Genomic DNA, 13896 nt, shown 5'->3' with positions numbered 1-13896 from the left:
TATTGGCGCGGCTGCTGCGGCTGGTTGCCATGGACTCGGAAACCCGGAAGTTGTGAGGGGAGGGGGCTCGATCCAGGCCGGCACCGCCGGTCGCTGCCCTTCAGGCCGCCCTGTCCTCCCTCCCGCCTGGTGACATGCCCCTGCCGAGCCCGCTCCCCCGAAGCGGCTCCTGTGATCCGGCCGCTCCCTGAGCGCCGCTCGCGCCATGTCCCTAGCAACCAGCGAGGCGGCCACGGAGGGGGAGCTGGTGAGCAGGGGACCGAGGGAATCGAATGGGAGCGGCTGGAAAAGGGGCTGGGACCGGGGGGAGATGGAGAGAGGGGGCAGTGGGACTGGGACTGAGGGAGATGGGGAGGGGGGGCAGTGGGACTGGGACCGGGGGAGATGGAGAGGGGGGGCAGTGGGACCGGGAGGAGATGGGGAGGGGGGGCAGTGGTGGGACTGGGACCGGGGGAGATGGGGAGGGGGGCAGTGGGACCGGGACTGGAGACAGTGGGGTTGGGGCAGGGGTTGCGAGACAGTGGGACTGAGGCAGGAGGAGATGGGACGGAGGTAGAGGCACCAGGGCAGGGGACATTGGGACTTGGACCAGGGCAGATGGGGAGGGGGACATTGGGACCAGGGACAGGACCAAGACTGATGGGGATAGGGGACAATGGGACCGGGGCAGATGGGAATGGGGGACAATGGGACCGGGGCAGATGTGTGGTGTGGCGTGGAGAGGCTGTGGGAGTTGAAGGGTAGGACTGGGATGCCCACTACCCTAGAGTCCCTGGGGCAAGTACAACCTTCTCTCCAGTAGCATGTAAGGTGGGGCATCATCATGTCAACGAGGACACTGCAGTGATGACACCTTACTATACATTCTTAATATGATGTGCCTGGGATTGTGCATGCTGTGGTGACACCAAGGGGCTTTGACATCATGGAGTGTGATAAGGAACTATCTAGCTCAGTTCCTATTTTGGCTCCCATCACCATAGTTTCTGAGCACCTCTTGAGAAGACTCCAGTGATATTGTGCTCTTCCTTCCCCGCTGACAAGAGACGGGGTTAAGTTTTTTTTCTAAATGGATGTGATGACAGTGTCATGCACTGAGGTACTGATGTGGCCTGGTGGTTTGACTCCTCTTGATCCGATATTTCTCAGCAACTCGGTGTCGATGCCTCCTCACACTGTAGCGAGGTTTGCACATGTTGTGAAGATGCCATATAACCAGGGTTTGAAACCTGTGGCAGTTCAGTCAAAATGTTATCACGTGTTGGATGCGCAAATATGTGGTAAAACTCTTTCTAGGATTGGGTGTAAGGGTTCCTGGGTGCTAATGCCCTTGTTGCCACCAGCTCACTCTTGACCTTGGGAAGAACTCTTCCCCTGTCTGTGCTTTAGTGTCCTATCTGTAAAATTACTTCCCTGTCACCTCCATTGCACTAGACTTCTTGAGTTCATCTGCTGAAAGCCATACTGTTCTATTATTATCTGGCACAGTCTTTGTATCTGTCCCTTTTGTTTAACCTCCTCAAGGAGAGAAGGAGATGCAGGTTTTCAGGAGTAGGAGATTCTATCCGTTGAAGATTTATATGCACATTAGTTAGTTTTGCTTCTCACCCGCTGTTGTTTATCTGTCCTCGTTGCTGCTGTTCCCTATCTAATTGCTAACGTAGCCGATGGAGTTTCATAGTGATATCCAGCAGTGTGATAAAATGCTCCAAGAATAACAAAAATAACCTGTCAGTATGCTGCTAGGAACATTGACCCAGGAAATTAAAAACTGTATGGCATAGTGTATAAAATGTATGCCTACCTGCACTCAGCCAGGCCGAAAAGCTGCTTTATCTGTTCTTAATATTTTCTATGCTGCCTTCTTTCCTGTCAGCCAACACTTTAAAATCTGCTTTACCTCTTCTCCTGCTTCTCACAATGAGCTAGATCTGGATCTTGCCTAGGAACAGAGCTGCATCTGTAAGCGCCAGTGAAGCCAGCAGCAAGCGGAAATGAATTGCATGGTCCTTTCTGCAAGGGCAACATAACATGAAAATCATATGAAATTGAAATTTTCCAAACTTTCCTTCTGGCCTGGACATACTCGTGTATGACAAGTAGGCAAAGATCATCCATTGGCTCAGTATGAAGAGATCGTACTCTTCTATGTTGGTGCAATGTTAAACCAATAGTTATTTTCAGGTACTGTGATCTGAAGGGATAAACATGGGAAACCTATCCATCTACCTATTTTAGATACTTGTATGGCCACCATCACCTTAGTGTCTCACAGTCTTTAGTGTGTTTATACTCCCAACACCCAGCGAGGTAGGGAAGTGCTGTTATCCTCATTTTACAGAAGGGAAGCTGAGGCACAGAAGCGAAGTGACTTGCCTAAGGTCACAAGGGAAATCTGTGGCAGAGTAGGGAACTGAACACGGGTCTCGTAAGTGCCCTAACCACTGGACAATCCTTTCTCTCTGAATTCCAATGCTGACTCTTTCACTGACTCACTGCCTAACCCTGGTAAAATCACTGAACTTTGCTATGCTTCTGGTTCCTTGACTTTAAAATGAGGATGGTGATACTTCCCTCTCAGGGCTGTTGTGAGGGTTGCTTAATGTTGAAATTGAAAATGTGAAGCAGTGTATAAGTGCTAAGGTGTTAATACTGAACTAATTAGCCACCCAGTACTCTTTGGAGACCCTGTAAGTGGGAGAGTGTTGTGATTAATATGAGCATCTCTGGTCATATTCCATCTAGAATATAATGAACACTGAAAAATAGTTACTACTTATTAACTGCAAAATTATTTGAGAGAGAGGCTTACAGGTACATTATACTCTTTTATTAGACTAAAGGCACTGAAAAGTGGGCATGAAGATATGAAGTTGGCCTTCCTACCAACTGCTCTGGCCATCCCACCCAGCATTGTCACTATCTGTCAAAGAAAAGATAGTGATGATTTAAAAATAATAATAGAAATGTTATTTAATGAGAAGTGAGATTTTTATTACATGCTTAGGAAAATGTTAAGGTTTCCATGGACATTTGTCATTTACTTTATATGTAATCCTTATGTTACTACCTTTTCTGAAATTGATTTATCACTCTGCAGTGATTTTTCATTCTACACCTACTGATACTGTCTGATATTGTGAATAAGCAGTCCAGGTTGCTGTAGCTCAGGTTTTCAACATTTTAGGGTCAGATCTTGCAGAGGCTTCCTCTTTAGGAAATGTTTCCCAACTACACTGTCTCTTTGTAAATGCAGTGACAGAGTACACAGTTGAATTTACTGCAGTGATTGTTATAAAAAACGGGTATTATTTAAGTTCTGGTGATCTATATATTAACCAACCATCTAAAGAGCAGAAAAGGTTATACTGTACATATCTACTCCCCAGGGAGATGACAGTCTGTCTGCTGTAACCTATGAATCTGACACAGAGATGGTGAGTTTTATCATCAATGTGCTTTTTGTAAACACTTGAAAAAACTTCTCAGAATCTGCTTGTACCCCACACAGCATATCCCAGTTATGTCTACTGATTATTGATAGATACTTTAGAAAGTAGAGCTAACTATATTGTTCCAACAAAGAATTTGACATGTGGGGGGCTCCAGTAATTCCAAACATTATTGGTCTTTCAAAATTCTCATGCTTGGTCTGAAACACTTTGTAAATTACATTCAGGGAATTTCTCAATACCATCAAGTTAAGGGACCCTAAGTTGTCTGTCTAGTACGCTCTAGTTGAATTGAACAAGTAAGGGTTCTTCCATCTTTTAGGGAATTGTAAGCTCCATTCTCTGCCCTGTAATAGTCCTGCACCTCTAAGGACTTGCTGATTTCCATATTTAAGATAGACAGGTAAACCTCACAGAGTTGTTCAATAAATGAGCAAAAATAGGTAGCTTTGGCTTTGTAGCATGCACCATTGTGGGGCAGCACTTTAATTGTGGTGGGTTGCTTTGTTCTGGCGTGCATTTATTTTCATTCATTTGCTGTAGCCTGCTACAGTGGCATTTGAACTTTGGTAAAACTAGACCAGTTGGGATAGCTATGTTGAATCCCTTTTGTTCTACATGTAGTCATGCACTACAGTCCTGTTTCTTAAGCGAGTTAATATTGTTTTATTAGATCTCTGCCGATTCCCCATTAGAAGTGGCTGCAGTTTCTGTTTTTCAGATTACTTGTTGAGGTGTTTTAGGAATGGGAGAGTTTGAATACAGAAAGCCTATTTTTCTTTTTCTTCCAGAAACGGAAGAAGAAAACTTCTCATAAACCTCCAAAGTCACCAAGTAAGTGTTACCAAATTTTTTCTTCTGTCTTCTTTGTCCTGAATGAGATTGATCTCCATGGAACACAACACCTTGAAAAGATGCCCAAAATAAGAACATCTGTGATTCTCCTATGGAATGTGAAGCCTTCCCAGCTGAGTGTTATATTCTATAACAAGAGACATTTGACTTTTCTAGGAGTTGGATTGGAGTTTACAGTTTTCTGGAGATTCTTGTGCTGGGCACTAACTGAGTAGTAATGCACTTTTCCCTTGTGGTGGCAAGCAGTTTGCAGATAAAATCACTGTTTGCCTTTTATTTCCTTGAAGAAATGCTGTGTCCTTTGCTGTTCCTGGGCAGAAAGAGATCCAAAGTTTTGGGGTCTAGAAGTACTGAAGCAGTGCATCCTAACATCCAATGGACCTAGTGGGTTGCAGAGTATCTGGGTCATGGAGGCTACAGAAGGATTTAAGCCATTCCATTTTTCATTTAGCACTATAATTCTGCGGTTAAGGAAATTGCCCTCTGTTGTCATGGAATCCTTAATATCTATAAACTGCAGATAAAACCTTTTATTCATTTTTAAGTCCATTCCCAGTAAACTGTCTAATATTCAATTTATCTTTTGGGAATTTGTATTTCATACCTTATGTTTATGTGTTTTATAAATAGTATATAATATTTCTAAACAGGGACTTTTTCTAATGTGCTAGGTTTTGATTAGGTGCTTCCCTTTCTTTGTACCTATAAACGCCTTCTTCTTTCTGAACTACCTATGACTATATGATCAATTTGTCTTAAAAATAGTACTTTTATTTCTGTCATGGCCTTTGTGACATCACTTTTGACTATGCTTTTATTGATGTCATAAAGGCTGTGACAAACTTGCACGTAAAAGTGTTCTCTTCTGTTGAGCCATACAATATATTTTGTGTAGGTAGAGCATATATGTATACTCTCTTTTTAATAGATCATTTCAATGTATTAATTTAGGTGTGTGTATATTTCTTATGGGTGATAGATGTGTTTAAAGTGTACGCACAAATATGTCGGTATATATTAAGTCATGTGATTATTCCTCTTTTTCTAAACGTACTCATCTCTGTAGCAACTATTTCTGGAAGGCGGACTTTTTTCTTATTTTGATGTGGCTATGTTCCACTTGCCTTTTGTTGTTGTTTTTAAGAGCTAAGCATTTAAGGTGTTATAAAATGTATTTTGATAATTCGGAAGACTGTATCAGGGATTATGTTCAAGAAGGAGAAAATTGTTTTCTGACATGAACTGTATTAATGCTATGAAATATTTTCCCTTGCCTTAGAATCTCCATATATCTCCAGCACATACCTGCATCCTAAAAAGGCTGCAGTTTGGAGGTCCTTGAAGGGAACAGGGATCATACACCATGAGAACCCAATGGCTAGAACACCAAGGCAGATGTGGCTAGGATCTCTGAAGCAAGGTATCAGTGTAGTAATTCCATCCACATCTGCAAGTGAAATTTCATAGGGTTTATAATGCAGTCCTGATTTAAGTGGGTTCAGCTTCCATTCAGTCCAGTATAAATTAATCTTGTTTACTTCAGGGTTGCATTTGGTCCACCATAATGTTTTACATTTAAAACTTTGCTTAAGACCATTTTTGTTGGTTGATCAATATTTGCATAACTTTCTCTTCAGTGTTGAGTACCTATAGGCTCTGGGATGCCTCCAAACAGAAATATGTCCTTGATTAGATGCCTAGCTGGAATTTACTTTGCTGGTGTCTGGTTCGTTTGTTAGGAATGAATTTGACTTACATAATTCTTGACAGTATTTGTTTTTAGTGGGGGTTCGTAGAGGCAGCCAGAGCTGTTCTGGGCCTTGCTGTTGCATTCATTCAGGGTGAATTTAATGTATAGTTATCTGTTTCTTTTTTCTCATTACTAGCAGGTATGAGCCAGGCCCTGAAATCAGACTTTGATGTGGCACATGCACGGACTAACCTTTCCAGCAGCACTCCAGAATATCTAAAGGAAGCTCTAGGCATGAAAAAGCCAAAGCATGCTCGTTCTTCTAGCAATGGTGAGCTCAGAAATTAGGCAACATTGTTTTGTTTAAGGTCCTTGCTTCAGTAAGCAACTCCTCTAGTTCTAACCCGTAGAACAAACTCTCAAAAGGTGGTTCTCTGTGAGCTGTCTGGTCACATGGTGCTTGCTCTCCTTATTTCTAGCAACTTAAGTACATAAGACATCTGCCTACCTGAAATTCTGTGTGAAGTATTGACTCCTTTCATTACTTCTTTCTATAAAGTGTTTGTGATACATTATGTTACTGTGTAAAAATCAGTTTGATTGTATGAGAAAATCAAAAGGAACACACACACTTCAATATTGCTTTTTCTCCCTTTAGCAATAAATTATTTAAAAATCACACCTGTCTGAAAATTTTGTTACAAGTAACACCTACGATTCCTATAACTTACAAGGCTAGAAAAGTACACATTTCTCTTTTTTTTTCCAAAGTATTGTGTGGCTTTTGTAAGTTGTTGGTTTCAGTATTTTCCATTATATGGTCCATTAGTTTGTCTTGTTTTTGTGTGCATCTTTCATACAGGAACTGCAGGGAGAGAGGTGTGTTGTTGTTGTTTTTTAAAGAAAAAATTGCCCCCAAAATCTGACAGGGGTTTCAGGTGCAGCTGCAGCAGCTGAAACTCTTTCTGTTTTCAGTTTATTTTTTTTAATTGACTAAATTCAAATTCATGCTCTTAAAGCATTATTTATTATCTATGCGATTGTCATTCAGAAAAAGAAATGCCTGTTTTAGATTTCCTTTTGTCAAGAGTTTTCCTTATTTTGTGTCTTTCTTTCTGTAGGCTACATCCCTGGAACACCTGACTACAAAGAAAAGGAAGATATGTATGATGAGATTATTGAACTGAAGAAGGTACAGTTGCTTTGCTACTTGAATAGAAAAAGTCCTATGTTCTGCCTCATCCATCTGTGGGTACCCAGCCCTGACCAGATCAGCAGGGTCTGGTGCCTATACCTGGAAGAGCCACCAAGCTTCTTCATTTCAGTAATGTATGGACTGAATTGAAACCATGCCTATTTAAAGATATTTCATTTTACTAATGGTGTGATAGTCAGTTCTTCTAGATGTGGGAGGCCATGTAGTATACCCAAAAGACTGAACAAACCCTTGCCTGGACTTTGAAAAGGTTGATTGGGGTTGGTTCCTTTGCCACTTGAATTTCCATAGCAGCCCCTGATTATTCTTTTAGTGATTAAAAGTCAGCCAGTTGGGTCTATGTGTACATGAAGATGGGTGTTGGGCTTGACTCCTGGGCAAAGCTGAGCCAGGCTCTTGGTTAGAGGAAGGAGCTGAGATGGAGGTACCGGTAGACAATCATCTTGGCTGCTCCAGTGGCTCCAGTAAAGTTGCCCTTCCATTGAAGTCTCTTTTTTCCCCCCCTCTTCTCCATACCCTGCAACTTCCCCTCTTAATCAGTCCTAATCCAACATGATGGTCCTCTTCTTGCTTTTTCTTCATCATGAGTGCTAGCTATTTTAATTGGGTTGCTCTTGGTGTCCAAGAGTGAGTTAATTGTAAAAGCCTGGAGAACTTGGGCAGAATTTGTAGATGAACCTGTTCTTTTTTTTGTTCCATTTTAGACAATACAGGTTCAGAAAAGTGAGGGGGATCGGATGAAAACAAAGATCCGACGACTGGAGGAGGAGAACAACAGGAAGGATCGACAAATTGAGCAGCTGTTGGATCCTTCCAGGGTGAGTCTTGTAACCTTTCCCAGTAGCATAGCTGACAGCAGGATGTTAGTTTACAGTATTAGTGCAAGATAGTGAAAGTGGTGTTTTTGAATTTTTAGTGTCAAACTAAAAGGTCAGCCTGCTCTGAGTCAGTAAGGGAAAAAACTCATGTCTCAGACATGAAAAGTCTGTAACATGATGGCTCCAACTTGAATATGGTTTCTAGGAACTTTCAAGGTAAGTGTGGTAGGGGAGCACAGGAGGTAATACTAAATCAGGCCTGCCCCTGCGCCCATCATTTTTCTAGTCTGATTGTAGTAATGGCGAGCTTGCCTAAGACAGAGAAATAGCTGATGATTTCTGTTCTGTGTATCCAAGTTTGCCGTTCCAATCTATCTATTAACTGGAAGCACAAAATTAAATTCAAGGACAACTTACAGCATATGTCATATTTTATAGATGAGTTTATTTAGGAGAAGATAATTGTCATTTCTACTGGCAAATTTAAGCCCACATACTGAGTTATTTACCTGATGGTGGAGAGCCAAGCCCTGTGCACAGTGAATGGCAGGTATGGTCCTGCCTCCTCACCTGTAGAGCAGAAGGAAAACCCTATTGTAAGACCAGTGAGCCTAGAAGAGAAATTCTTGGTCTTTACTGTAATGGGTGGCACAAAAAATCCTTAGATGAGTGTAAGAACATGTTCGTGGGCTGGAGGCTAGGAGGAAAATCTGCAGGGAGGAAGCTGAAGAAGAATTTAACAAAACTAAGTTGATTTTGTTGTCTTCTGTTACAGGGCTCTGATTTTGCCCAGACTTTGGCAGAGAAGAACGATACTAGATGGGTAATTGTTTCTTCACCTGCACCTTCAAATATGATTTTCTCCTTTCCAGCTGAACGCTTACTAGTAGAAGAATATCCAAGATACAGGAGGAGACCATACAGTTTAATTAGGCAGTCATATAAATGATGTCTTCATTATTGCCAAATATAAGACCTGTAACAAAGGTCTAGAATTAACAGCAATTTAAAGCGCCTTTTCTCATCCTCGGGATGAATGTGTTTGCATCAATACATCAGCTTATTCATAACCCTGAATTTAGCAGAGTAGATGTACATTTGCACTCTCCACTTCTTTTCCCACGCCCCCTAACAGTGAATGGATGCAATTATCAAAGTTTGTTTTTATTTAGTGACTACATGCTATGTGAAATTCATTAGAGATAAGTGCACAGTGCTATCTTTAGGAAGGAAAATTCAAATGCACAACTTCAAAATGGAACATAACTGGCCAAGTGGCAGTACTGCAAAAAAATCTGGTGGTTATAGGGGATCACAAATTGAAGATGAGCCAACAATGCCAAAAAGGCTAAGATCATTCTGGGGTGTATAAACTGAAGAGTTGTGTGTAACACATGGACGGTAATTGTTCTACTCTATTCAGCACTGGTGAACCTCAGCTGGAGTATTGGATCCTGTTTTGGGTGCCACACATTAAGAAGGATGTGGACAAACTGGAGACAGTCTAGAGGAGAACAACAAAAATAATAAAAGGTTTAGACAACCTGACCTTTGAGGAAAGGTTAAAAAAACTGGGCATGTTTAGTCTTGAGAAATGAAAACTGAGAGGTGACCTTAGAAAGGGCTGTTAGAAAGAGGATGGTGAGTAATTCTTCTTCTTGTCCACTGAAGGTAGGACAAGAAGTAATGGGCTTAATCTGCAACAAGGGAGATTTAGGTTAGATATTAAGAAAAACTTCCTAACTATAAGGATAGGTATGCACTGGAATAGGTTACCAAGGGATGTTGTGGAATCCCCATCATTGGAGGTTTTTAAGAACAGGTAAGACAAACACCTGTTGGGTCTAGATATGTTTGGTCCTGCCTCAGCATGGGGATGGACTAGATGACCTCTTGAGGTCCTTTCCAACCTTACATTTCTGTGACTGTATGCTTATGTATTAGTAGTGTTTGCACTCACCTCTTAAAGTGGTTATATTTAAACGAGCTGTTTATTAGGCATCTGATTTAACTCTCTCCCTCTAAGGATAGCAGTAATGCTTACAGTTTGTTTATCCTGTTATACATATGGCTAAATATTTCTGATTAGATGGCTTTAGAAAGATGAAGTGGGATTCCTGGGAAACAGGAATTCTGACTGGAGAGTCTGAGATTTCTCTAGAACTGATGAACCATGTACTTTCCTTTCGGTAGGTAATCAATGGGCTGAAGCAGAAGATTCTCAAGCTGGAACAGCAATGCAAAGAGAAAGACAACACTATCAAGTATGATTCTTTTGGGGGCAAGGAAATATATTGGACAAGAGGGGGAAGGGAATTGGACATCCATTTTCTTATGGAGTTAGATTCTCTGACTCATTGGGAAAGATGAATTAAGTCATAACCACATGTGACTCTCGCCATACCCTTCCCAGATATTTTAAACCATTAGTGGTCATTCCTTCCTTATAAGATCTCCTGAGGTTACTGTTGTATTCTTCCATTTTCAGTAAATTCCAGACAGATGTGAAGACCACTAATTTGGAAGAGATGAGGATTGCTATGGAGACCTACTATGAGGAGGTACATCTGGTGAGGCCCCTGCCCGTGTAAACGGGAGGAGAGGTTCAATTATAGATTCTAAGTAGAAACCCTGAACAGTTTTACACTTGTTTCCTAGAGCCCAGCTGTATCTGTCTGTGTGTGAAAGTCAAGTAGACACGTGTGTGTGTTTTGTATATATATAAAAGCAGCAACTAGGTGTACTTGTAAAAGCCTTGATGTAAAGCAGAAAACCTATTTTTAATTAAACAAGACAAGTAATGAAACTAATACAGTGTACAGCTCTGAGCACAGCATCCAAATTAATGCCAGTAGGACCATACTCTTTTTTGGCCATGGCATTGTTACCTGTGCTAATGCCACAAGGATCTTGCTTTTATTTTCACTTACCAGACGCTGCATAGTAGGTTAGCATTCTGAGCTTTCCAATAGTTAAGTCTTTTCTGCGTCCATTAAGGCAATCTATCTTTTATACTTCAGATTCGTCGTCTCCAAACCCTGCTGGCAAAATCTGAGGCTGTGGGGAAAAAGTATGTTTATTTCTTTTGGGACATGTGCATGTATATGTTTTTGGTATATACTTTGTATACTATCCTAAGTGAAGGAAAACAATTGCATGTAAATTGTTGTTTGTCTCATAACTTAGATACTGGTGGATTTGCTTTTCCACACTACCTCTGTTGACTTCACAGCACGCATGTCATGCCCATGTTGCTTCCACGGTAGATCTATCACTCTGAATTGATGGGCTTTTAATGAGGAAAACAAAAGGCATCTATCTCAATTAGAGTTTTAAATTCCCATCCTGTATCACCAAAACAGGATCCCTCTAAAGAGACACTACATCAAAAGAACACTCTCATTGTCAAACAGAACAAAGAAATACATTTTACTTTACAGGGAAACCAAATATTAAAGCTGTTTGAAAACGAAGCAAAACATTTTAAAGCAGAGCAATTGAAAGCTCAAAAAAGAATTTCTAGCATTTATTCCTCATAAAAGAAAATCCATTTCTTTACCCCCAAAATTGAACTGCTTCTCCTGGCAACATTACATGTATAGAGATTGTTGGATATTTGATTTGTGCACATTTAAGTCACTTATGTAGACTACTCTAGAATGTGTGCTGCAAATAAAGAAAGTGCTTTGGTGTGAAAATAATCCAGTAGTGCAGGGGCATTGGTCCACAGTATGACCGAGATAGATTAATGGTAGCAGTTAGGAGGTGTTAGGATGTCGTAAGAGTGAGACATAGAGCAGTGTCTCTGCATACATGTCTGGTTGTGTGATTGCTGCTCATGTAGGCATACCCAAGCTAGCTGTGCTTTAGCTAGATAGATCAAAGCTAGCTTGAGTAACAATAGCTGTGAAGCCACAGGAGCATGAACGCAAGCTAGCATGGGCATGAACATGGGCTAGCCACTCAAGTATGTACCCAGGGTCAGGAACTAGTCTGTGCCACTGCTGCTGCAGATACGCTGCTACTGTCACTCGAGCTAGCTTTGATCTAGGACAGGTACACAGATCAAAGGTAGCTCAGATATGCTTACATGATCTACAGTTACACCTCCTGATTGTGGTGTAGACATACCCTTAGGCCAGTTTACCAGTGCTTGTCCCTGATGGACCAGGGATCAAGAGGAGATGCATGCTGAGCAAAACATACTGCAGTGAGTCTAAAAATAAAACACAAAGGCAAAATATAAAATATTAATAACTTTATAGTGTGTCACCTGCCCAACCAAAGGCACACAGGGAGTTGGAGAATGATTAATAAGAAATATTACAGCATTAAAATTAGCCACTGATCTGAACCAAAGTTCTGGGCCAAGCATTTGGGAAAAATCAGATCCAAATCCCAACTTTGCAGCTCAGGCACATCTCTAATTACAATAAATAAAAGTACCATATGATATACCCGCCCTCTAAACTAAGAATCAGCAGAACTGGATTATAATCATATAATCATCAGGATTATTATAGCAGGGTTATAAAAATAGGATTAGAATAGTGGGGGTTGTAGGTCATGCTTGAGGTTAATTGCTAAACGGTGTTGAGGAAGCTTGCACAATAACTGCTTCCAGTTTACCTAAATATAGGTAGTGCTGTTAGTCTCATTATTAAAAATTAAAAGGAAAAATCAAGACAACAAATTAGCTTGTGAGTGGGGGATGTGAGCACCTAATACCCTTCTGGCCCTTACCCAAAGTGATGTCCACTCCTCCTTGGCTGACAGGAGTGTTGCTCCAACATGGGCATATTGGAGAGGAATATTGGGGGGGAGATGAAGGAGATATTTTGGAGGAATCTGTATTCTTAAAATAGTTTTAAACTGTAAATTAAAAATTGTCCAGATGATATCCAGGGAGATTATAGACATGAAGATAAAGATTCTGGAGCAGTGATGGAAGCTACCATGAAGACGATAGAGAAAGGTCTGTGCAGTAGAATGAAGATAGGAATATAGCAGTGCTCAAGGTTGCTTTCAAAGTATCTAGTGTAGTATGATTTTAATTTAATCTGTATCATGAATGTGAGTAACATGGGAGTAAAATTACATTCAGAGAGCAAAGTAAGTGCAGATGTGCAAGGCAGTGTTAGTCCAGCCACATGAAAGATGAGGGCAGAGTACTGGTTAGACAGGGAGGATGATGATCTACTGAGCATGAAAGATAATATCTCAGTACTTCAGAGTGTGCTTGTGCTTCCCTATCTGAAACACAATGGGCCATTTTAATCCTTGGCATAACTGTTAAAATCAATGCAATTCCACCAGAACTGTGGATGGGTAATACTGTATATTCCTTCTGTTCCCCTGTTCTGTCATTTGTGGTGGATTAAAAACTGGAATTGAGTTTGTCACTGTTAAAAATATTTCCTTTATTTTGGCTCAGGCATGCAGTGAGTTAAAGAAGTTGCCTTTCAGTGCTGAAGGCTATCACATTCAATTTACGTTACAGGTGAAAATGAGTCATCAGGTTTCCTTCTAGTCCTCATTTGTGCATAGCTCAAAAAAAAATGGTGAGGACAGTCTCTGCCAATTGCATGACTGGCAGAAGTCTTTACTCACAAGGTCAAGGGCTGGAATAGCAAATGATGCCGAAGGTCAGAACTATGGTGCAAGGTGCCTGCCTGGATCATTCCGGACTTAAGTTATAGTGTGTTTAGTCTCTCCTTTCCTGAATCTTAATACCCTTGCCTTTTAGAACTATGTGTACATTTTGACTCTCTGTTGAGCAGGATGCATAAAAAGGACTAGGCAGTTATCTTTTCATTTCTCCAAAAATAACTAAATTGCTCTGGCATCAGAGGGTGTGATGTCCCT

General features: G+C 41.1%; 1 protein-coding gene across 18 annotated transcripts in view; it reads left to right on the top strand.

Annotated features, from left to right (window-relative positions):
- The first annotated feature begins 2 nt into the window (after positions 1–2).
- IQCE (IQ motif containing E) overlaps positions 3–13896 on the top strand; it is a 44344-nt gene continuing 30450 nt past the window's right edge. For 4 of the 18 annotated variants that reach the window (XM_039492079.1, XM_039492087.1, XM_039492075.1 and 1 more), the window contains exons 1-11: positions 7–247; positions 3390–3437; positions 4244–4286; positions 5587–5727; positions 6194–6328; positions 7119–7189; positions 7918–8031; positions 8807–8854; positions 10225–10295; positions 10520–10601; positions 11052–11101. In XM_039492079.1, the coding sequence (XP_039348013.1) occupies positions 206–247; positions 3390–3437; positions 4244–4286; positions 5587–5727; positions 6194–6328; positions 7119–7189; positions 7918–8031; positions 8807–8854; positions 10225–10295; positions 10520–10601; positions 11052–11101 (845 nt within the window). In that variant the 5' untranslated portion in view covers positions 7–205. Of the gene's footprint in view, positions 248–786; positions 806–839; positions 1100–2162; positions 2185–3389; positions 3438–4243; positions 4287–5167; positions 5199–5586; positions 5728–6193; positions 6329–7118; positions 7190–7917; positions 8032–8806; positions 8855–10224; positions 10296–10519; positions 10602–11051; positions 11102–13896 lie in introns of those variants that run through there. The other 14 variants (XM_039492091.1, XM_039492081.1, XR_005585572.1 and 11 more) reach the window with 12 other exon arrangements.

The sequence above is a fragment of the Mauremys reevesii genome, linkage group 10, assembly GCF_016161935.1.
Source record: "Mauremys reevesii isolate NIE-2019 linkage group 10, ASM1616193v1, whole genome shotgun sequence".
Lineage (NCBI taxonomy): Eukaryota > Metazoa > Chordata > Testudines > Geoemydidae > Mauremys > Mauremys reevesii.
Note: the sequence above shows the minus strand (reverse complement) of the source record. Positions and strands in the feature narration are given on the sequence as shown.